This window comes from Diplotaxodon limnothrissa, linkage group LG11, assembly GCF_057381915.1.
Source record: "Diplotaxodon limnothrissa isolate DT_005_m linkage group LG11, D_limnothrissa_male_GT1.1, whole genome shotgun sequence".
NCBI classification, from domain to species: Eukaryota; Metazoa; Chordata; class Actinopteri; order Cichliformes; family Cichlidae; genus Diplotaxodon; species Diplotaxodon limnothrissa.
Genome location: NC_140606.1, coordinates 17,728,175 through 17,750,992, shown reverse-complemented (window position 1 = coordinate 17,750,992; position 22,818 = coordinate 17,728,175). Strand labels below are relative to the sequence as shown.

At 39.8% G+C, this 22,818-nt stretch overlaps 1 protein-coding gene across 1 annotated transcript in view; it reads left to right on the top strand.

The window, feature by feature from the left end:
* cdkal1 (CDK5 regulatory subunit associated protein 1-like 1) overlaps window positions 1-22,818 on the top strand; it is a 260,633-nt gene that overhangs the window by 140,516 nt on the left and 97,299 nt on the right. The window contains exons 9-10 of the mRNA XM_085366272.1: window positions 9,000-9,166; window positions 20,150-20,295. Coding sequence (XP_085222398.1) covers window positions 9,000-9,166; window positions 20,150-20,295 — 313 coding nt within the window. The remainder of the gene's footprint in view (window positions 1-8,999; window positions 9,167-20,149; window positions 20,296-22,818) is intronic.

Below are 22,818 nucleotides of genomic sequence, written 5' to 3'. Positions count from 1 at the left end.
GCCTGATGTGTTTCACCGAATCATGGCTGCACCAGGACATTCCCGATGAGAATGCTTCCGTGGAAGGCTTCCACACTGTTCGGGCGGACAGGGACAGCATCGCTAGCGGTAAGCGGAAAGGAGGTGGGCTTGCTGTTTTAGTTAATAACCGGTGGTGTAACCCTGCCAACATAACAATCAAAGAAAGGATTTGTTGCCCGGACACTGAACTGTGTGCTGTTGGACTCAGGCCGTATTATTTACCCAGGGAATTCTCTCACGTCATCTTGGTGGCTGTTTATGTACCCCCCTCTGCTAACCCCACAGCTGCATGTGACACTATCCACTCTGCCATAGCTCGGCTACAGACTCAGCACCCGAGTGCCTTTATTGTGATCTCGGGTGACTTCAACCATGTATCACTGGACAATACACTACCAACATTCAAACAATATGTGGACTGTCCCACCAGGGGAGAGAAAACTTTAGACTTACTGTATGCTAACGTCAAGGATGCATACAGCTCCTCCTCCCTCCCCCCACTTGGTAGGTCAGATCATAACCTGATTCATCTCACCCCCCGCTATGTGCCAATTGTGAGGAGGGAACCTGTGACCACCAGGACTGTCAGGAGGTGGTCAGAGGAGGCCTTAGCAGAACTACAGGGCTGTTTCGAGGTGACCGACTGGGAAACACTCTGTGAGCCTCACGCCGAGGACATCAATGGGCTTACTGAGTGTATCACAGACTACATAACTTTCTGCACCGACTCCATTGTTCCAGCTCAGACTGTTCATTGTTACCCAAATAACAAGCCGTGGGTGACTAAGGACATCAAAGCCCTCCTCAACAACAAGAAGAGGGCTTTCAGAGGGGGCAACAAAGAGGAGGTGAGGAAGATCCAGGTGTTACTAAAGGACAAGATCAGAGAGGCTAAGGACAATTACAGGAGGAAGCTGGAGTGGAAACTCCAGCAGAACAGCATGAGAGAGGTGTGGAGGGGCATGAAGACCATCACTGGATTCAGGCCAACCAACAGCAGGGGAGCTGAGGGAGGTGAGAATAGAGCCAATGAGTTGAATCTGTTTTTCAATAGATTCGACACCACAGTGTCTGCTCCTACCCCCACAACCTCACCTGTAGTCAGCCTGGAATCCAGAACCACACCACTGTGCCAGCCTCTCTCTTCACATGTTGCCTCCTGTGAGATTCCTGACACCCCTCCCCCACCCATCACCTTCACTCAATACCAGGTTGAGATGCAAATGAGGAGACTTCACTCAGGCAAGTCTGCTGGACCAGACGGAGTGAGTCCCCTTGTCCTCAAGACCTGTGCCCCCCAGCTGTGTGGAGTCTTTCATAAACTGTTTATGCTGAGTCTGAGTCTGCAGAGGGTCCCGGTGATGTGGAAGACATCATGCCTCGTCCCTGTACCAAAGACGCCACGTCCCAGTGGCCCCCAGGATTACAGGCCCGTGGCATTGACCTCCCACATCATGAAGACCCTGGAAAGGCTCATCCTGGACCAGCTGCGACCCATAGTAAGACCACACCTGGATCCCCTTCAGTTCGCTTATCAGCCTCGTCTCGGAACAGAGGACGCCATCATCTACCTGCTCAATCGTGTCTACACCCATCTGGACCAGCCGGCGAGCACTGTGAGGGTCATGTTTTTTGACTTTTCCAGTGCTTTCAACACCATCAGGCCGACCCTCCTGGGTGATAAGTTAGCAGCGATGCAGGTGGATGCTTCTCTGGTGTCCTGGATTGTTGATTACCTGACAGGAAGACCACAATATGTACGTCTCCCACAGTGTGTGTCTGACAAGGTGATCAGCAACACAGGGGCACCACAGGGGACTGTCCTCTCCCCCTTCCTCTTCACCCTCTACACCACAGACTTCAGCCACTGCACAGAGACATGCCATCTTCAGAAGTTTTCTGATGACTCTGCGGTGGTTGGATGCATCAGCAGGGATGATGAGACAGAGTACCGGGCTGTGGTCGACTCCTTTGTCACGTGGTGTGAGCAGAATCATCTGCAGCTCAACGTGGCAAAGACCAAGGAACTGATCGTGGACTTCAGGAAGACCAGGAAACACTTGACCCCTGTTTCAATTCAGGGGGTCAGTGTTGACATTGTGGAGGACTATAAATACCTTGGAGTACACATTGACAATAAACTGGACTGGGCTAAAAACACCACAGCACTTTACAGGAAGGGCCAGAGTCGTCTCTATTTTTTGAGGCGACTGAGGTCCTTCAACATCTGCCAGAAAATGCTGAGGATTTTCTATGAGTCTGTTGTGGCCAGTGCGATCCTCTATGCTGTTGCATGCTGGGGGAGCAGGCTGAGGGTCGCAGATGCCAACAGACTTAATAAACTAATCCGTAAGGCCAGCAATGTTGTGGGGATGGAGCTGGACTCCCTCAAGGTGGTGTCGGAGAGGCGGATGCTGTCCAAGATAAAGACAATGTTGGATAACACCTCCCACCCACTCCATGACATGTTGGTCAGTCACAGGAGCTCGTTCAGTGAGAGACTGAGATTACCGAAAAGCACCACTGAACGACACAGGAAATCATTCCTGCCTGTGGCCATCTCCCTGTACAACGCATCCATTTAACACACTGTTTGCTGCTACAACTACACATGTTTCTTTTCCAACTATTTATTTATGAGTGACTTATGTATGTATGTATGTATATATATGTATATATTGTACTATTCTTAGTTAGTGTATTGTCTGTCTTGTCTTAATGTTGGTTTAAAATGGAGCACTGTAACAAAAAATAATTTCCCCCAGGGATCAATAAAGTATTCTGATTCTGATGATTCTGATTCTGAATTGACTGGACTGGTGGATGATCATTCATATATATATATATATATATAACTCAGTTTATTGGAGTACCTTGGTATCAGTCAAACTGGCATACTAGACCTACAACCATGCAATAACTATGCAATATTCCAGCATGATGTGACAAAGTCCTGCAGAGGTTCTCGTGATGTTAGGAGTACTTACATATTTCAGTGTTTAAATGTATCATTAAAGTTGAATTTTTCCACAACAAAAGTGGGTTGAGGTGACATGCCTGTGATTCGGTTTTCAAGTTCTTGTAAGGTTCGAGTTCATTATGCTCTTGGGTAACTCTTCCCCTTGGTGACTGTGTAGTTGGGTCAGTGTAAGTATCCCAGGGTGTAGTTGGTCAAACAGGCTCTCACTGATAAAATCTTGTGTTTCTGAGGCCACCACTTGATATCTTTTCCTCAACAATACTTTTGCTGATTTTAGTCAGACTATCTTGAATGAATCATGCCTGAACTGTTTTGTTTTTCTTTTTAAATTGTCTATTTGTTGGTCACTTTTCATCTTCATTAAAGTGCTTTGGAAACAGGGGAGAGTTCCTGTAGATTGCTTTAGAGGGCTTTGGATTGCCAATTTAATAACCTTCAGTTAATCAGCTATGTCCTATAAACAGCTTGAGGGATAGAAAACTCCTTTTTGCTTAGAATAACACATTTTTTACGCTTGGACAGTTTGATGCTATTTTCCAGTTTTCACAGTGTTAATTAGTCAAAAGTGTTTAATCAGTGTCATTTGACCACTGCTTCAACCGTAACAATGCAAGAAAATCTAAACATGTTCAGATTTGCATCATTGTTTGTATCATTATGTTTTTGTTTTGGAAAGGAAGTGTGCTTATGTACATATTTTCAAAATTAGTATTCAGATAATACCTATTAACTATAACATATTTTTGCAAAAAATACAACAGTTTTAACCTTACAATAGGAATAAATGAAATTTCTTCATCATTTCTGTGTTATTTTGATTGTAAATATAGCAGATATGTAATTGTGTTATAGTTTATTCTGTTTGGAAATACTAGTAATTTTACATTACAGTGTGGACACACTGGAAAGCATCCAGCCTCTTTGATTATTACATATACGTCTTACATGACAACATGACTATTACATGTACTTCTAAAAAGTATGGAAGCTGAACAGAAACAGGCCTGTCATGGAAATAATTAAATGAAGGTGTTTATGATTAAGTGGAAAAAAATCCAAACCTACATGACCCTGTGTGGAAAAGTGATTGCTCCCTAATCCTAATAACTGGTTGGGCCACCCTTAGTAGCAACAACTGTGATAACTGGCCATGAGTCTTTTACAACCCTGTGGAGGATTTTTGGCCCACTCATCTTTGAAGAATTTTTGTAATTTAGCCACATTGTTAATGCTGTGAAACCCTCCAGCTTGTTTAAGGTCATGCAACAGCATGTCAATCAGACTCAAGTCAGGGCTTTGACTAGGCCACTCCAAAGTCTTCATTCGTTTTTTTCTTAAACCATTCAGGGGTGGACTTTCTGGTGTGTTTTGGATCATTGTGCTGCTGCAGAACCAAAGTGCATGTTAACTTGAGGTCACGAACAGATGGCCAGATATTCTCCTTCAGGATGTTTTGGTAGAGATCAGAATTCATTGTTCTGTTTAGTCTTCCAGGTCATGAGATAGCAAAACAGCCCTAGACCACCACACTACCACCACCATTTTACTGTTGGTATGATGTTCCATTTCTGTGTTACTTTCATGCCAAATGTAACGCCACTCAAACCAAAAAGTTTTGTCTCGTCAGTCCACAGAATATATTTCCAGATATCTTAGGGGGGATCATCAAGATGTTTTTCTGGCAAATATGAGATGAGCCTTTGTGTTCCTTTTGGACAGCAGTGGTTTTCTCCTTGAAACATGGATGCCATTTTTGCCCAGTCTCTTTCTCATTGTTGAATCATGAACTCTGACCTTAACTGAGACATGTGAAGCCTGTGGTTCTTTAAAGTTGTTCTTGGTTCTTTTTTGACCTCTTGGACGACTCATCAATATGCTCTTTTTTCTAATTTTTGTCAGCCGGTCACTCGTGGGAATCTTCACTACTGTTCCAAGTTTTCTCCATTTTTGTATAATGAATCTCACTGTGGTTCACTGGAGTCCCAAAGAAAATAAATAGAAATTGCTTTGTTAACCTTTCCAGACTGATATTTCAGTGACTTTGTTACTTTTTGGGATCATTTAGCCTGCTTTACTTTGTCAGACAGGTTCTATTTAAGTGATTTCTTGATTCATCAGGTCTGCCAGTAATTAGGCCTGAGTGTGTTTAGTGAAACTGAGCTCAACTTTCCCAAAAAATTAGTTAATTCATGATTTAACAAGAGGGGCAATTACTTTTTCACACAGGACCAGTGCGGTTTGGATAACTGTTCCCCCTTAATCAATGAAATCATCATTTAAAAACTGCGTTTTCTATTTACTTTGGTTATTTTTGTCTGATATTAACATTTTTTTGATGATCTGAAACACGTAAGCGTGAGAAATAAGCAAAACACTAGGAAATTAGGAAGGGGGCAAATACTTGTTACAGAGTGCCTGCAGACCGTACCATGTTGAAAGATGCAACATGGTACGGTCCTAGACCGTAGCACCGTACCATTGCAAGATGTCCATTTTGACTTTAATGAAAAAGTTGAACAAGTGCTGCATTCAGGCATACAGCTGACACTATGAGGTGCTGTCAGATTAATGGGGAAGAATCTGTGTCTAGAAAGCACCTTTCATATTGTGAGGATAAGAGCCAAAATATAATTGCAAGTATAGAAATGTCCTCATTACATTTAGTCTAAAATGAAAACTTGTCCATAAAAGCAAACCCAGACACAGCAAACAAGTATTTGACCGAGACCGGGTGTGATGATGGTTTTGTATGGTTTATTCAGGCGCACTGATGGTGTTGTTCTTGGACAAAGACGAATGGAACTTGGACATGCGTGCAACTGTTTCCTCTGTGGTCAAGCTTTCTCTCTCAGCTTGTAGGTTTGGGAATGCGGTCATAAGTGCAGATCTATCTCACTGAGTGTTTTGTTTTACCTTTGTTTGATTTTGTTTTGCATATCAGGACTTTTTAAAATCCTGACATGCTTTTTCACTCCCCTGTCTGTGCTATGCTTTGTCAGGATGAAGTGAATGTTAATAGCGTTTAGGAAAACCCACCCGTGTTTGGAACTGCTCTGACATCAAACTACATCATAAAGTGGTTGGAAAAAGGACTTGGGTCAAATGTTAATGTGTAATGTCAACACACACAGGCCAAAGCACAGTGGAAATGTGTCCCTCCTGACTTTGTTGCATGGGATTCATCTTCCCATATTTAAAAAAAATAAAAATAAAACAATGATAGTACATGATCAATATTCATATTTCTCAATGGTATCAGAGGCCAAAATGTGCTCAGAACAGTATTTCCTAAACCATTCAGCAGTGTACATACTTTCTACTTACCAGAAAGTATTTATTGAAGTAAAACCACTCGCAGCCAGATAATATAATCATGGCAATTAGGCGTACTGTATATAAATTATTTTCAAGTACATTATGAAAAGCAATGGCTAATGTGCTATTAGGTTCACAAATGTCTCCTGACAGACATCGTGACTTTTTTGCACCATCTTGACAGGAGACAATTGTCAGCCCTTTACCACTGTGACCTCTCGTCACTACACGTAAACAAAAGCAGAGGAAGCAGATGTGCAGCTTGTATAAGACCAGATACAGAAGGGCAGGCATTTCCTAATAGCTGCCTCCTCTCTGTATTTGGCCAACAATAACACCGTTGGCACACCTGACACAAAAGAACCGAGAAGCAAGCCAAAAGGGCAAATTACTGGGTAGGTTATTGAGTTGAGCTGGAGATCTGTGCATGGCTGTGGCCTTGAGTAAACATAAGAGACTTTTGCAAAGCATCACCCTGCTCAAAACATAATTAACAGGGGATTCAGAAATATTTCACAGCAAACAATATATATGCTTACTATTTGTACAGCATTATTGGACTGGAATCACAAGAATGTTGTTTTGGAAGGAAGCAATTTAGCTCAGAGGTCATTTCAAAGTACGTTTGGCTGTGAATGAGGCCATCATTTGGTCAGTGTCTTTCTGCAACAGTTAAGCTGAAAAGGACAGTGTTATTGTGCTGGTTTTGGTCATTACTGGTATGTAGATGATGCAGTCAAGGTCCTTGACTTGGTAGTGACATTGGTATTACTGAGCCTAAACAAGCTGATTTGAGCTGTCCATGGAATTGCTATCAATGCTTTTCTTTACCTTTAAAAGATGGGAATGTGACAAATTAAATAAATACAGTAAATACTGCAGTAAATAAACACCATTACAAATTAATATTAGAAGATAACACGTCTATATGAGATATGCTCAACCTCTGGGGTGGTTTGAAGATGTCTGGTGGCCAGCAGCAGACGGGAAGGTCTTATGCCTGTGAGGAGACACGTTGCTTAAAAACGTACTTTCTAAGCATAATAAATTGAATGAATTAAATAATGATAGGGAGTTTAATGAACTAGGTTATTATTAAATATTGTCCGAAGGTGAAATATGCATCGGATTAATTGCACACTGAAGCTATCTTGATATATTCTTATACAGTGTGCATGCTGGCCTGATGTGATTTAAGCATGTGTGATTGATGGATGCATTTGATTGCGATTTTAGACGCGGCTGGCGACAGAAATCATTAGTGCTTCTTAATGTCGACGATGAGCTCTGGAAATGCTTTAATTCGACTCCAGACAATTACACCGTCATCATTTTTAATCTATCTGGCCCATGCTCACCTCTATACACACACACATACACACACACTGTCCAATTAGCCAAACGGTATGACCACATGCATCTTTCTGTCTGTCTCTGCACAGCTAATGATAATGATGGTTGTGTGCATTTGCGTGTGTGTTCCTAATACTTGTCCCCCTGCAAGTGCAAATGTGTTTATGTGTGCCTGTGTGATATAATATGTCTTAACACATAGCTTAAACAGACACTCAGCCATTTCCGGACCTGCAGTCAAATGACACTCATTAAGCTCTAGCGCTGAGCGTTGCTCTAATTTAGCATGAAGCCAGTTGATCACCCCCTCTTGCTGAATTTGACCTTCACATTCCTGCAATCCATGTTTACAACACTGGTATTTTTAATACTTGTCAGTGACTGTCATAAATGGGGTTTCTATCAAAGACCTGGCATATATAAGCAATGACAACAAAAGCTTCAGAGTGGCAGTGAAATAATGATACCTGAGAGAAGGTGAGATAATGACATGGAACCTTTGGAGCTTGAGCTTGGCTGTCATAACTATTTACATTAGTATTTCTAATAACAGATGAAGAAGGAAGTAAAACAGAGTAAAAACCAACTTTTACGTTTATTCTGACAGTTGCTTAAAGAAGAAGAAAATAATGTGATGTGAGGAGACTCCCGCAGAGAATTATAGCTACGAGAGCAGGAGAGAGTTTTACGAAGGGCATTTTAAAGCTTTTTCAGGTGTTACTCATTAGTCAGGAGCACAGACGGTAATTGTTAATTGGACTTATTTTAAGCAGACAGCCATAACGGGCTGTATGGATGTCAAAAATAGGACCGTGAAGCAGTTTGCAGAATGCTATCAGCAAACTTCTGACCTCAAATTAGCCAAAGTTTTGAAAGTTTCAAATATGTAGCGCTAAAATCAACTTTGGATAATACGTGGTGGAGGAGAGCGAAATCCTCCTAGCACAAGCAGCATGGATAATTTTAACTAAGTCGTTAAATAGGAAAAAGATATTTTAACACACGCACACACAAGCTAAACATTAACTCTAAAGTGGAATGCTTGATTCAGTTAATTTAACAGTCAAATATCTCCCTCAGGTTTCAGCCTACATGTTTTTCATTCATTACCTTCAGTAGGTAAGGTTATTTTTAATCAAATTAGTGAAATGTTAACATGAGATTCCCTTAAGTACAACAGTACCCACAGTCACTGTAAACTGTTCCCACTTGGGAACTAATACGCAGCCTGCTTTGATTATTGATGGTGGTTATTGGTGGCTGTTACTTCATATGAATTAATGAATTTACTATGGTTAATGAGCATGTTTATATGTGCGTGCCTTTGTAGAGGGAGTGTGCGAGATCTGGTTGACCAGTGAGGACACCGGTGCTTACGGTAGAGACATAGGGACAGACCTGCCCACGCTGCTGTGGAGACTGGTGGAGGAGATTCCCGAAGGTGCCATGCTAAGGCTGGGGATGACGAATCCACCATATATCCTGGAACACCTAGAGGTATGCGCAGTACACACAAGCACCTCCCCAATTTCACCCACGAGTCCTATCAAATATAATAATGCATCGGTATTAATAAAAGTAAAACACCGAGACACTCCACACACTTCCTTTTTACCTGCTTTGTTTTTCTCCTGACGGGCTCTTTCTGTGAACAAACAATATTGCTTTGCCTAGATTTAATAAAGTAAAAGCCTTTCTGTTTTGCTTACCAAGCAGTTTAGCTGCAGCACTCATTCTCTGCTGATTAGTTCATTCTCTTCTTTCCCTAATGAGTCAATTAAGGACCATTGTGTCCTCTTTAGTAACCTCATTTTATCAATCATTATTGTCTTTTCTAATGGAACAATGGGCATTGTTACCCCTCTCTATTTTCTCTCTCGATCTCTAGCCCTGACTTCTTTGTGTATTTGCATGTCTGTGAGACATGAATTTTCTGCCATTTAAATCTTTTTCTGCCTTACCCCCTTTTTTAAAAAAATTAACTTGTGTTGGAGACACAACACATTATTTTATTCTATCGGTTTTCATGAACTGACAGTCGTGCCTCTTTTTAAATAACATATTCATGTATTGAGTGCAAAGGATTGCAATGTGTGTTTTTAAAAAAAAAAGTCCTTCCATTGTTCAGATTATCTGGATAGATGACACATGCCAACATGTTGTTTCCTGGTCCATTGTTTGTTGCAACCAGTTCATTTTCTTTTCAATTATTTCATTATTATTCACTCTCTAGCAAACTTCAGGAGTCTGTGAAATAGTTAATTAGATTATTAATTGGTTAATTAAAGTTAGACGTGTAAATTTACATCAGGGTTTTTCCATCAATTAAGACTTTCTCTACTTCATTTGGTATTCCTGTAAAATTTGCTGCTGTGGGGATTTGTAGTCTGCTCTTTTTTATGTCATTGCCAGAGAAATGTGAAAAAGAGCAAGTTGCCTTTTGACATTGACAGATCACCATTGACAGATCATCACTGTGCCATCACTCTGAAAATAAACCAATAATGGAAAAGGGTTGAAGTTATAATTTGCCAGATGAGTGCGTTTAACAACTGTTATCAGCTCCCTGTTTCAATTTTGTGAGAGAAGGTAAAGCGTGTTGCATTTTTACCCCGAGGTCCTGCAGTCAGGTCATTAAGAAAGTCTCAGCTAGGGGAGCGAGCTGTTATTCAGTCGGACTTTTTCACTGCTATATGGCAGCTGGTGGTGTCAAGATTTTCTGGGAAATAGAATATTTTGTTAAACCTAAATCTTGCATTGTTGGTAATGAGAAGAATATAAAAACTGGATACATTTGGACTGAGTATGTGATGAAACACCAAGAAAACTGATGGTCTGTGCAAACCTGCTATAAAGTAGTGCAAGAAAGGGTGTGACATCGTTTGCTTTTAGTCATATGATCTAAACATGCATGGATGCTTCATTCTTTTGAAACATCTAAACCTACCTTACAGCCATCAAAATATCGATATAATAAGCAGATAGCATAATGGTGAGCATCGTGTTGCGACGATGAGTGTCATGCTTGTGCTGTGCTAGTTCACTTCATCGCCTACCATGGTGTTGATCCAGCATAGTAGGTGTGACTTGAGACATCATTGTCAGTATGTGTTTGATAAATTGATATTTTGCATCTTCCTTCCTGTTCATCTGCTCCTCTACTGTACGTTGCAGGTCTATCTTAACCCACCGTAAGTGTTTGCCCGTGTTAAGGCTCCTGAGAAGTGCTATAGATACACCGCTCATCCTCTGTGGCCTGCTTTTGACAGCTCTTTTGCGACTTGAGTCTTTTAATCTTTATTTATTGATTACTTTATCTCAAAGGAAGTTACTTTTCAGCCACTTAGATTGAAAAGCAACTTCCTTGTTTTTCTTGGTTTGTTCTGTTTTGGTCACATTGTGATTTTTGTACAAATTATCTGCAAAACATGATAGAAGGTAATGTACTGCACTCTTAAAATCCTTTACTGGGACAATGAGTTAATGATCGGAAAACCTCTCTTTCCTTAAAACTGAGGTGTTTGAACACTTCCTACACAATGTCACAATTCTTATTAAGCAATGTTCTGCTGGGAATAAAATCACACGTGAACTTTTGCTTCAATGACAGGGATAAAACTCAAGGAAGTGGGACCTTTTGTACAAATTCTAGTTAATATTTTAATGTTATATTAAACGTGATTGCTGACCTTGATAGATTTAATTTCTGGCTTATTTTTCAGTCCTATTATTCTTGCTCTGGTTGCCTGTTTGCATTCATAATTTCAGCCCTGATTAAAAACAGTTGGTTTGAAAAAGGAGAGGAGAAACATGTCAGTGGATGAAATAGAGGATGAACTGGGTAATGGTAACCTTGAAAAAGCAAATGACAGAACTTTTTTTTTCTTCCTTTTTTCTTTAAAAAATAAATTCATAACAGATACTTTGAATCAAACAATCAAAGATGATTGGGATCACTGATTAATGAAATGAGGGCAGAAATGTAAAAAAGTAAGGGGATGAAGGCCTGGGGATAGAGACGAGGGGTAAAAAGCAGTGGGAAAAGTGCTGTGGGAAGCAGCTATAGAGGTTGTAATTAACCAGGGGTTAATGGAGGTGGCTAATTGTCCCCCACATGTATAGGTAGGCTTTCTGCTTGGCTACATTACAATTAAAAACCCACCCTCCTAATGATAGGGAATAACAATTAACTGATAATTAGAAACACACTTGGAAGACACAGTCACTTGGTGTGTGTGTGTGTGTGTGTGTGTGTGTGTGTGTGTATTAAGAATAATTTCATATGCTAGCAGCCCTTTTTATTGTTAATGTCCATGTGTTGGATTGAATTATATATTTTTTGCTTTAATTCCTCACCCAATTAACCTACATAAGGAAAGATGGTCTTCTTTAACTTATCATTGTCTTGTGTTGCTCTTGTTCCCTATGTACCCTTTCGTATCCATCCTTTCCCCCCCTCTTGTCTGCTACCCTTTCCACACTGTCCTTTTTTCCCCTTTTTTGCAGTCCTACTCATAAATAAGGGCGTACTGACAGTCATTAAGAAAAAAGTCTTTTGAAAGTCTTTGCGAGCTTCCTTCCTCAGTTTTTCCTTCTTTCTTTGCTTCCTCTTGCAGCTCCTTCTTTTTCAGTATAGCTCTTCATTTTCTCCTTTTGACGCTTTTAATCTTTTTCCCTTCACCTTTTGCTTTTAGTTTTTTCTTCTCCTAATTACTCATCCATAACCTCTTTTGTCTATTTTCTCCAATTGAAGTCGTGATGATGGTAATCACGTCAGTGGCGTGGCGATGAAGAAGGCCGAGTCTCCAGAGTATTTTTATCGTTCATCTTAAAGGCTGAATGATGTCCTGCTGTCTCTTCTTTTGAAGAACGCTAGTACTTATATAATGGCATCATACCGAATGGCTGTGATTGAAGCTGAAAAGGCCAAGTAACTTCTCCACTACCCCTTTAAAGATCACCCTCTCTCACAAATACTCACAGATCAACGCGTCTGCACTGTCTCCTTTTGTCACACAAGAGCACACAATTTCTTCCTATGTGCAGCCTGTTTTTCTTGACAGATGTAGACAGGCCAGTAGAACCATTTGCTGATTGGAGCAGTTAAAGGCCCAATCTGCTCTCACGGGCCACTTCTCCCTGACATTTTAGTTGATTGCATTGTGCTATCAGTGCTTGAGTAGCTTCACGTAAAAATATCTCTACAGTGCCACTTTTTGTTTTTCTCTCTCCTCATTTCCCCCCCCCTCTTCAGTTTTTATATTTTGGAGTGTAGCATCTTTTTCCCCATCTACCCATCTCTGAATCTGTCCGTCTGTCCACAGTACAGCCACATCTGACCACTCTGTGTGTGTGTGTGTGTGTGTGTGTGTGTGTGTGTGTGTGTGTGTGTGTGTGTGTGTGTGTGTGTGCAGATAAGTGTGGATGTGTTTCTGTGAGCCTTTATGTGTGGGCGATTTATAATAATCTATACTAGAAATGGCAAATGAGGTGTGAAAATAGTCTCCGTGTAGGTAGTCAACCAGTGAAATCTGCTCCCTTAGTGATGCCAGTGAATTTTCCAACTTTGGCCTTTGGTGATAATGCCGTGTGGATTGTGATCGATCAACAGTTTCTTGATAACCCAGTGGAGTTTTTTCACATGAGATGTTATTCACGAACATGCTACAAGTCTCTGTTTATCTATATACATTGTTACTAACAACAGTAATTCAAAGAGAGGACACAGTCTGACATCAAGTTGAAAAAAAAAACCCAATCAAACTACAGATTGATTGCACGTGTGTTTATATGTTCATCTCGAACTTTTGAAAGTTTAAGGAAACATAAAGTAAAAACAAAAATTTTGGACTTTTGTGTGGTTTTCTTATGCTGTGTCACATTGCACTTACCGTATCTGTGAAGGTTCTCAGTCATCCAGGTCATCGTAGTCTAAGGAGCTTCAAGGAGTTGCTTGAAGACGTTTCACCTCTCATCCGAGAAGCTTCTTCAGTTCTAAAGGGGTCAACTGGTGGGGAGTCCCAGATTTAAACACAGTGGGAGTTTCCCCCCCAAAGACGGACAAAGGACCCCCTGATGATCCTCTATCTAATCACATGAGCCGAGGTGTGAAAATGGGTGTGGGTCACAATCAGCCAGGGTTTTGGGTGAGCTCATTATGAAACCTGGCCCCACCCTATCATGTGATTTCCTGAGGTCAGATGGCCCAGGATGTGAGTGGGCATTAAGGCGTCTGGGAAGGGAACTCAAAACTGGATTATAGATGGCAGACAGTTGGTGTCGTAAACCAACGCCTCTGTTCAAAGATGGTCGCTCACAGTGGACGTAAATGGCTTCTTTCACTCCTCATTGCACTTACCGTGTTGTCCGTACTATAAGGTGCACTTAAAATCCTTTAATTTTCTCCAAAATCGACAGTGCGCCTTATGTATTAATTCTGGTTGTGCTTACTGACCTCAAACTGATTTTATGTGGAACACGGCGCTAAAAAATCGGTCAAAAAAAATGTTTTAGTGCGACTTCGGCAAGCTACGAAGCCGCACCGCTTGATGGATTGTCGGAGCATTACGGCTACCGTAATGATGTGTTATGTGATCGCTAGCGACACAGCTATGTTAGCATAACAAAAACACAGTAAAGCTGGAGGATGAATGCTAAGTTTTTTCCGATAGAAGTTAACGTGACAGGCTGCTGTAAACAGACCAAACTTCAGTCAGGAGAACAACTGAGATAATCCATCCACAATCAGAGGTTAGTCAATAATATACTGCAACAACATGTGAACAGAGCAGCTGCGAGAGAATTCAACATTAATGGATCGATGGTACGAAAGTGGAGGAAGCAAGAAGAATGAGTTGAGTAAAGTTTGACTTATCTGGCTGTTTTGTTTCGCTTAAATAGTAATAATGGATTGCATTTGTATAGCACTTTTCGAGCCCCTCAAAGCGCTTTACAATTCCACTATTCATTCACTCTCACATTCACACACTGGTGGAGGCAGCTACAGTTGTAGCCACAGCTGCCCTGGGGTAGACTGACAGAAGCGAGGCTGCCATATCGCGCCATCGGCCCCTCTGGCCATCACCAGTAGGGGGTAGGTGAAGTGTCTTGCCCAAGGACACAACGACCGAGACTGTCCGAGCCGGGGCTCGAACCGGCAACCTTCCGATTACAAGACGAACTCCCAAACCGTGAGCCACGATCGCCCCTTATAATCCCTTATGGTCCGAAAAATATGGTAATTTTAGTTCATATTTCATTTTATTTGGTTGCTTTTTATTTTTATTTTTTTCCCTCCCACTTTTATCACTTATCAGAAGCATTCCCCTGTGTGCCCTGATAAACTACCAAATAGCTGTAGCACAGCAAAAGGTCTGTCCCATACATACACTAATGATTATACACTAGACACCCGTTCACAGAAACACAGCCACAACCGTCTCTTGCCCGGGCTCAAGGGCAGCTGTATAGAAACACCCTCTCAATCCATTTTCATTTTAATGAAGCCTTTGGGAGCCTCTTCACATTAGAGGCCTAATGTAGCATTTTGTGTGAGGAACTAAACCAAATGAAAGCTCACAGCAAAGCTATTCGGATGTGCCTCTGTTGCGCCTTTAGACTGTAGTTTAGTTGTATTTTTGAGTGACTTGTTGTGCATGTCCCCTTAAAAACAAAGTTTGTCACAGTCACAGAAAACACTTGCACATGACAAATTCTACACATACACCCAATTCACCTTTAACCGTGCAATGCATTTCATTCTAAGAGGTGTGCAGCAAGCTTGGTATAGATGCCAAGGAAAATCAAGCACAGCTTGAAGTGTTTAAAATGTCTATTTCACTTTCTGAAGTGTGGTTGTGCTTGGTCATGTACACACAAATACTGACTTGTCCTGGGAAAAGATTTCTCTACAGACTTCACTGGGTGACACATGATATTAAAAGATATGTGTTTTTAGAGGTCCAGGTAATCTGAATGTATGAATTGATTTCATCTTTCAAAGCTTTGAGTTTTAAAGGATTCTGTCCAATTTCAAATGATAAGACGGCACAAATAACAAGTAAAGCATGTATTTTTTCACATTTATTACTTGAACTTTTTTGCTGCAAAGATAACTGTAGAAGATTTTGTCTCTTCATTGGCCATTTTTCATTTTTCTTCTGGCTTTATGCTTGTGAGTCGGTGCTTCTTTATTTCTGAACAACAACATTGAGAATTTTTTGTGTAGTTTGAACTGTGTTTGAGTGAGTCTTAAAGTGTTACTGTTATTTTCCGAAGTGTCAAACATAATGTTGCTATTAGTGAATAAGTAAGCTCTCATTTTTGAATATGTGTAGGACGCGTTCAGTTAGTGCTCCCTAAAAAACACTCACGGTTAAACACATCTGACTCTTTGTGTCTCCTCTAAGCTGTGCAATGAATAACGCATACAACATCCCGCTGCCCCGAGGAGACCAAATTACATTGAACTGATCCCCTTTGGCCCGTTTGACCATGTATGTTTTTCTCAAATGTTTAAATTCAACCGAATTTCACTTGGAAAGTTAAGGTCGATTTCTTTTGGGTTGCAGAGTTTAGAATTTATTTCATTTTTGTGCGATGTGCTTGATTAATAACATATTTGCAGTCACAAGCTATACAGAGATGACTTGATTCAAAGTTGACCCTGACTTTCAGCAGTCTGCTTAGAGAGAAAGTAAGAAACATTCATTTTTGAAACCCGCAGTATTCAAAACATGACTATCACGTGTTTTAAGCGCCAAACACAAAAAAGAAGGGAGAGTGAATGATGAAAAGGATGAGGAAAAAGATACACAAACAAAAGAAACGGAAAAGCACAAAGTTTAGAGTAAGCATATTTTCTGGGAAATTGTTGTGAAACGTCTGTAGTCACGTGCTGAGGCTGCTTGGAGCTAAATTGACTTTCATCACCTCTCCCCCCACATATGTTTTCTTTTCTTTTCTTTTAAGTGAGATCTGATTTGAGGGGGGGCGATATCAGATCCTTTGAGCTAATTCGCTTAACTCGATATTTTCTGTGTTCGTGTGTCTATTTGCGCTGATCAACCAGAGATGAAAAGACTGTTTTTTTGCAGATGAAGACCTGTTGGGTTAAAGAACAAAAACGGTATTGGTCAAGGCTGATTTATAAATATATAAATACACAAAAAAGCTTACAGTTGACTGATCATAAAACCTTGCTTGGGCACATTTGAAGGATCCCAGATTGTAACTTGAGCATATGTGATTGATAAATCTCAAACTAAAGTTAATGGCACATCCTTTTTACCCTCACATGACACCAGGATAAATGAGGGTGTAGTCGGGAATATTAAGAGAAAAGCAAACCTTTTGGAAGACAACATCATCGCCATGGTAGAAGCAATTAAAGCCACGTTGAAATGGTGTGTCGACAAATGAAGCCAACATGCAAATTAGGAGTGTGTCACTTCTACAGGGAGTGAGGTATAAAAACTTCAGTACAGACTTGAACTGCAATATTCCTGCATAAAGAAAACAAAGCTTTGCTTTGATCTGAAAACTATCACAACTCTAAAGATGATCAATATCAAGGCAGCACGTAGTTATTGAATATCATATTGTTTTTTAAAAACCATTTTTTACACAGCATCATTTACACTTTGACATTTAGTATTGGTAGCTGTGAAATATTAAAGATCCTCAAGTCTTCTGGGATTTGCAACATCATTTGCAGATCTCTATTATACAGTCAAGTGCATGACAAATGATCCATGTGAGGGAAGTCTCCTGAAACTGTGTTGACACCCAGCTACATACATATACGCATACTCTTAACAAACGTACTTAACTAACTGCCATAAAAACACGAGCCAAATTCACATTTTCATACCCGCATTTCAGCCGACATCCTAGATTCCTCTGAAAAGTCAGAAATTAATCAAGCATAACGCTCAGCCATTAAAACAACTGTTTTCCTGTTCAGGAATGCAATTAAATAAGAATAATTTGGCATCTTAATCCAAAAATAATAATGTTCTTAACATTTTTTTCCAACTACTTTTTGTAGAACAGCAAATTTGAAAATTCGTGCATAGAAACAATAATTATATTTCAACATTAAAACATATAATTTTGATTAAAGTGTTTTACATACTGGTGAACTAATCATTACAGAGACATAAAGAGTGATTTTGGTAATTGGCAATACTGTTAATTTAGGGGAAGCTCCGGGATAGATAGTAGGCATGAAGACTGAATGTAGTGCGACTTTTCATCTCATCATCTCCCTTTACAGCTCCTCCATCTAATGCACAGTACACACTGCAGTAGCTACACCCTTTTACACATGCTCTACAGTAAAATAACAAATGACAAGGTTTTACAGGTTAGAGTTATTTGTATATATTTTGCAAACTTTGTAATATATTGTATTATTTAATTAGTTCAGTCTGTTACCGTTATTGTCTTGGAGCAGCTATAACCCTTTAATAATTGCTAATTTCCTTAGTGGTTATTAAAGTTTTTTTTATTCTGATTCAAAAGAAACTCATTACTACACATATATTTCTTCAAAGCACACAAGTGTGCATTAATAAATACCCTCTCCCTGCTAGCCATCATTAGATCTTATAGGTCACTTCTACTTGCCAGGAAAACCACATTAGAGGATTGTAACTTAATAATAGAAGAGACAGTCAGAGGTAAAAGGTTACACTTTAGAAAGGCCCACGTTTTCCATGTAGATACATTGTTGCAATAGTAGTACGTCTACATTAGTATTTAAAATCTATTACAACAACAGAACCTTACCATTTGAAGTATATTTTATTATTGTAGTACAAAATTAATTCATCACATTTTATGTGGAATATCCCTTTTTTTAGGCTTTGCATGTAGTTTTTGCTTCTTTCTTCTGGTGCCATTGATGGTTGTGGACTCTAAAATAGCTTCACAGCAGAAATTTGAAGTATACACAATAAAGCATCTACACTTAGAAATAGAGGCACTATGAATCCATCACTCTGCTATTTACTCTGGTTCATAATACATTTAAAAACACATAAATGCATGTTCTTTTTCATGGTTTTTCTTTTACACACTAACTCACCCACTTACAGATACATGCAGTAGCCTGATTTCTGTCACCAATCAAGCTCCATTTTCCAACCAAATTAATTCTTTCTAATTTGGAGCTTGCAGCGGTCAACCCCCCGTGGTGCTGATACTGAGCTGTGCCCGTGTGTGTTCATGCACACATATGCTTTAATGTCTGCGTAAGAAGGCGAGCACATTCTACAATAGATCTTAATTGAGAAGACGGACTGCAATCAGTACGTTCTTGTAGGAAATCATTAAATCATTTCTTCCTCCCCTCTCCTTTTCTTTTTCGCCTTCTTATGGTGATTAGCATGGTGATGATAGCATCCTGATTATGTCCATCAGAAAAATCTGACATCTGTGTTCTCTCCAGTTCTATTACTGAGGAAATTAAAAGTGAGAAGAAAAGAAGAAAAAAAACCTTGCAAAGTCCCCTAATTACTGTAGTGCATTTAACTGCAGTGTTCTTAAAAGTATTAGAGTTGGGGTGCATGTTATACTTGAGTGTTGCTCCTGGTGAATTCACTTTTTCAAATTCATGTAAATACATGTTTGTGCACAGAAACAATGGTTTTAATTTAGCTTAGCAAAATTATTTGACACCCAAAGTACTCTTTTGGGTGTTTTCCCCCCAATTAAATTTTTTTCCCCACCATTTCTCATATAAGATTGTGGACTTAGCCTTGTGTATTGGCTGAAATATTCTTTTGATTTGTCGGATAGAGGGTTTTTATTGAAATAAAATCAAATGAAGAATCTTCTGAATCTGCTTTGATCTGAAAATAGGACCTGCATTCTTCAGTAAAAGCTCTTGACTTTCCAGACATAAAGAAGCCCTACTGGAGCAACCTTGACTCTTAGGACTTTAAATTTCCGATATGAAAAGGAAAAATACAAAAAAAATAAATAAATATAGGATGTAAGCTGTGTATTGTAGAAGCTCTGAAAGGAGTGCAGGAGTGAAAAGAGTGCAGGAAGAGACAGGAATGTTAATGGCACTTTTATTTTATTCAAAGCCAGCGGCTATCATTCACCAGAAGCTTCAGTGAGCCTTCACATTTCCTGTTTTTCTCCTTTTGCACGTTTTAGTTTTTAAGGTGTTGATCTGTGTCATGAAATCAATAATTAATGGACATTATGTTCTGTGAAGTTTGTATGTTCGTGTAGCTGCATGATGGGTTAATTGGCGATGCGGAGGTGTGGACGTGAGCTCGCTTTCTTTGTTAGCGCTGTGAGAGAATGGTGACCTGTTCTGTGTGTATCCCAACTTGTTAGAAATCCACTGCTGTGTTATAGCATATCCACAATCACTAATAGAGTCACACTTACAAATGAAACATTCAAAAATCAGCATGTTATAATAATGTTACCTCCTTAATGTTTTCCCATTTGTGTCATTAGGAGATGGCCAAGATTTTGAATCATCCACGCGTCTATGCCTTCCTCCACGTTCCCGTGCAGTCAGCCTCTGATAGCGTACTGATGGATATGAAGAGAGAATATTGCATTGACGACTTCAAACGAGTGGTAGACTTCCTTAAAGAAAGGTAAGGCAGTATATGGACTCCCAGTTGACTGATTATGTCTATGAGTGCAAATGCATATATAAGCATGTGACTACAACTACAAACTCGGGACATATTAAAACTTTCACCTTCATAGGGATACACACACTCTCCTCCTCACTTGTTACTCATTATATACTTGAACAGGAACAGTGTGTCGTAAGTCAGCGGTCCCTGGGCCATGGACCGGTACCGGGGTGGGAGACTTGAGGCTCGGGTGTGAAATTCATGGTTTTCAGGAGTTTTAGCGTTATTTTTTCATCCTTTTTATCATTGACTCTGTTTCCCTGGGTCTTTTTCTGTGTGTTATGAATAAATCTCCATTTTGTTTTGGGTACCGGTACTGGTTTTATTAAGTTGTATTCATCCGTGTCACCGTAAAGGCTGGTCCGTGAAAGTATTGTTGGACATAAACCGATCTGTGGCGCAAAAAAGGTTGGGGACCGCTGTCGTAAGTTATCAGAACAGCTCATAGGTGTTGGGAGAACATCTTTCTTTTTGGCTAGCAATGCTGCTCTCTTTCTACACTTCCTTCCTTATACTTCCTTTAAGGTATAGATACAATTTAAAATGGATCATTGCTTTTTAGCTGAGAGTTGATGAACTGTTTTTGGTTATGCAAACTGTTGTCTGCCCATCTTTGTGCTCAGATTCCTTATATTGCCTTAATTATCCTACTGAAATATTTAAGGCACATTTTCCAAGCAGTACCGCATCACTTTAGTGTCTCTTAGGTTTGGATGATTTGCTTCATAGGCCTAGATGTGCTATTATCTCTCTTTGACATCACCACTGGCCAATGACATCTCTGCCAGGCAACAGAGAATGTTATCCTTCCTCTATAATTCAGTAGTATTGTGGAGGATGGAGAACAACAACCAGTATAAAGTAACATGCACACGTTGACTTACACTACAAATTTATTGATCAGGCCCTAGGTGTTTAACACAAGTGGATGGATATCTGCTGAACAGCTAAAACACCATTAACACTTGGATCTTTACTCATTTACCTTAGACCTGGTTTTCCACTATATGGTCCATTTATGTATGTTTTTAATGTATTGTTCTAATATGTAAAATATCTCTCCCGTCTGTTTGGCACTCTTCACTTGCTGTTCACACACAGCAGTTTAGCACAGCAGTGGGGTTTTTAAAAAAAGAGAGAAAACGTAGTATAAAGCGTTTCTGAAAATGCGGGCAGAAATCCAGGCGTGAACCTGTATACACGGACACACCCCAGTGTGCATGTCAGCCTCCAACAGTGTACTGATGCCATTAATAGATGTGATTATTGTTGCTATGGCTCATAAATGTGAGGCTTTTACAAACCATACTTTTCTTTTAGCTGAAAAATGTACATATTTGAATAGCAGCACTGATCTGTTCTTTTCTTCATGTCCTTTTTCTTTACTGTACGACTCTCTTTCTGTAAGCTCTCATTTGAAACGACATCGCTTTACAAGGTTAAGCATTTCCAACTCAGAATTTACTGGCTGCAGCACCATTTGAATGGTTGAGACCAGATTCCTGGCATACTTTGCACTAAAGCAAATGTTCCTTTAGCCTGAGTTGTTTGGCATGTAGGAAATATGTAAACACATGAATATACAACACATGATTCCAGTTTGTTATTGTGAGAGTTTCAAAGATGAGAAGGGAGGAAAAAGCAAGCACAAGTAAGGCCTAATCTCAGGATCGACATGTGTTCACTCCAATAATATTCAGATATATATAGATATATCTATATATTTCTTTACTTGTATTCTTTTTTTGTAAAGTTGAAGACCTTGTTTCATTATAATTTGATATAATTTGATCATTTTCATTTACTGCAGCAGTAACTGCGTCATGTATAAGCCAAAGTCAGCTGAGAAAATAAATCTGGATGATTCATTTTACGCATTCACTCACACACAACCATCTACAGTTAGGCCTGTAGATATTTGTACAATGCTGCATTACATAAAGACTCGCATAATAACCGCGTAAATAAGTAGAAGTAGACTTTCAGTTTTAATTCAAGGGGTTCAAAGAAAGGTATTGCTTGAAGTCTTTCTGCATATTCATGTGATACAAAGTCACCTGTTTCCAGAGGCTTAAATGTGGACAGTGTACTGACAAGCAGTTACATGCCTGAGTAAAACCTGTTCCTTCATTGTCCTATGACAATGGCAGTTAAAAGATCTGAAGCTGATTCCAAGTATTGAACTAGTTCACTGGTTCTCTGAATTACCAAGATGTGGTGATGAAGAAGGCGGAAAGACTGGAGATTGTTTGACTGGATAACCTCAAAAAATGAGAAACTTTAGTAGTTGCAAAATCAGTAATCTGGACCAATTTTTAAAATAATGAATGGATTGACCAGCTTAGTAACACTGAAAGACCTGAGAAACCACAGAAGATGACCAACGTCAACTACAGTATAATTATGTCCTTGGTTCAGAAAAGTCCTTCACAACAACTAAACAAGTCAAAAACAGTACCGAGGAGGTATTCATCAAAG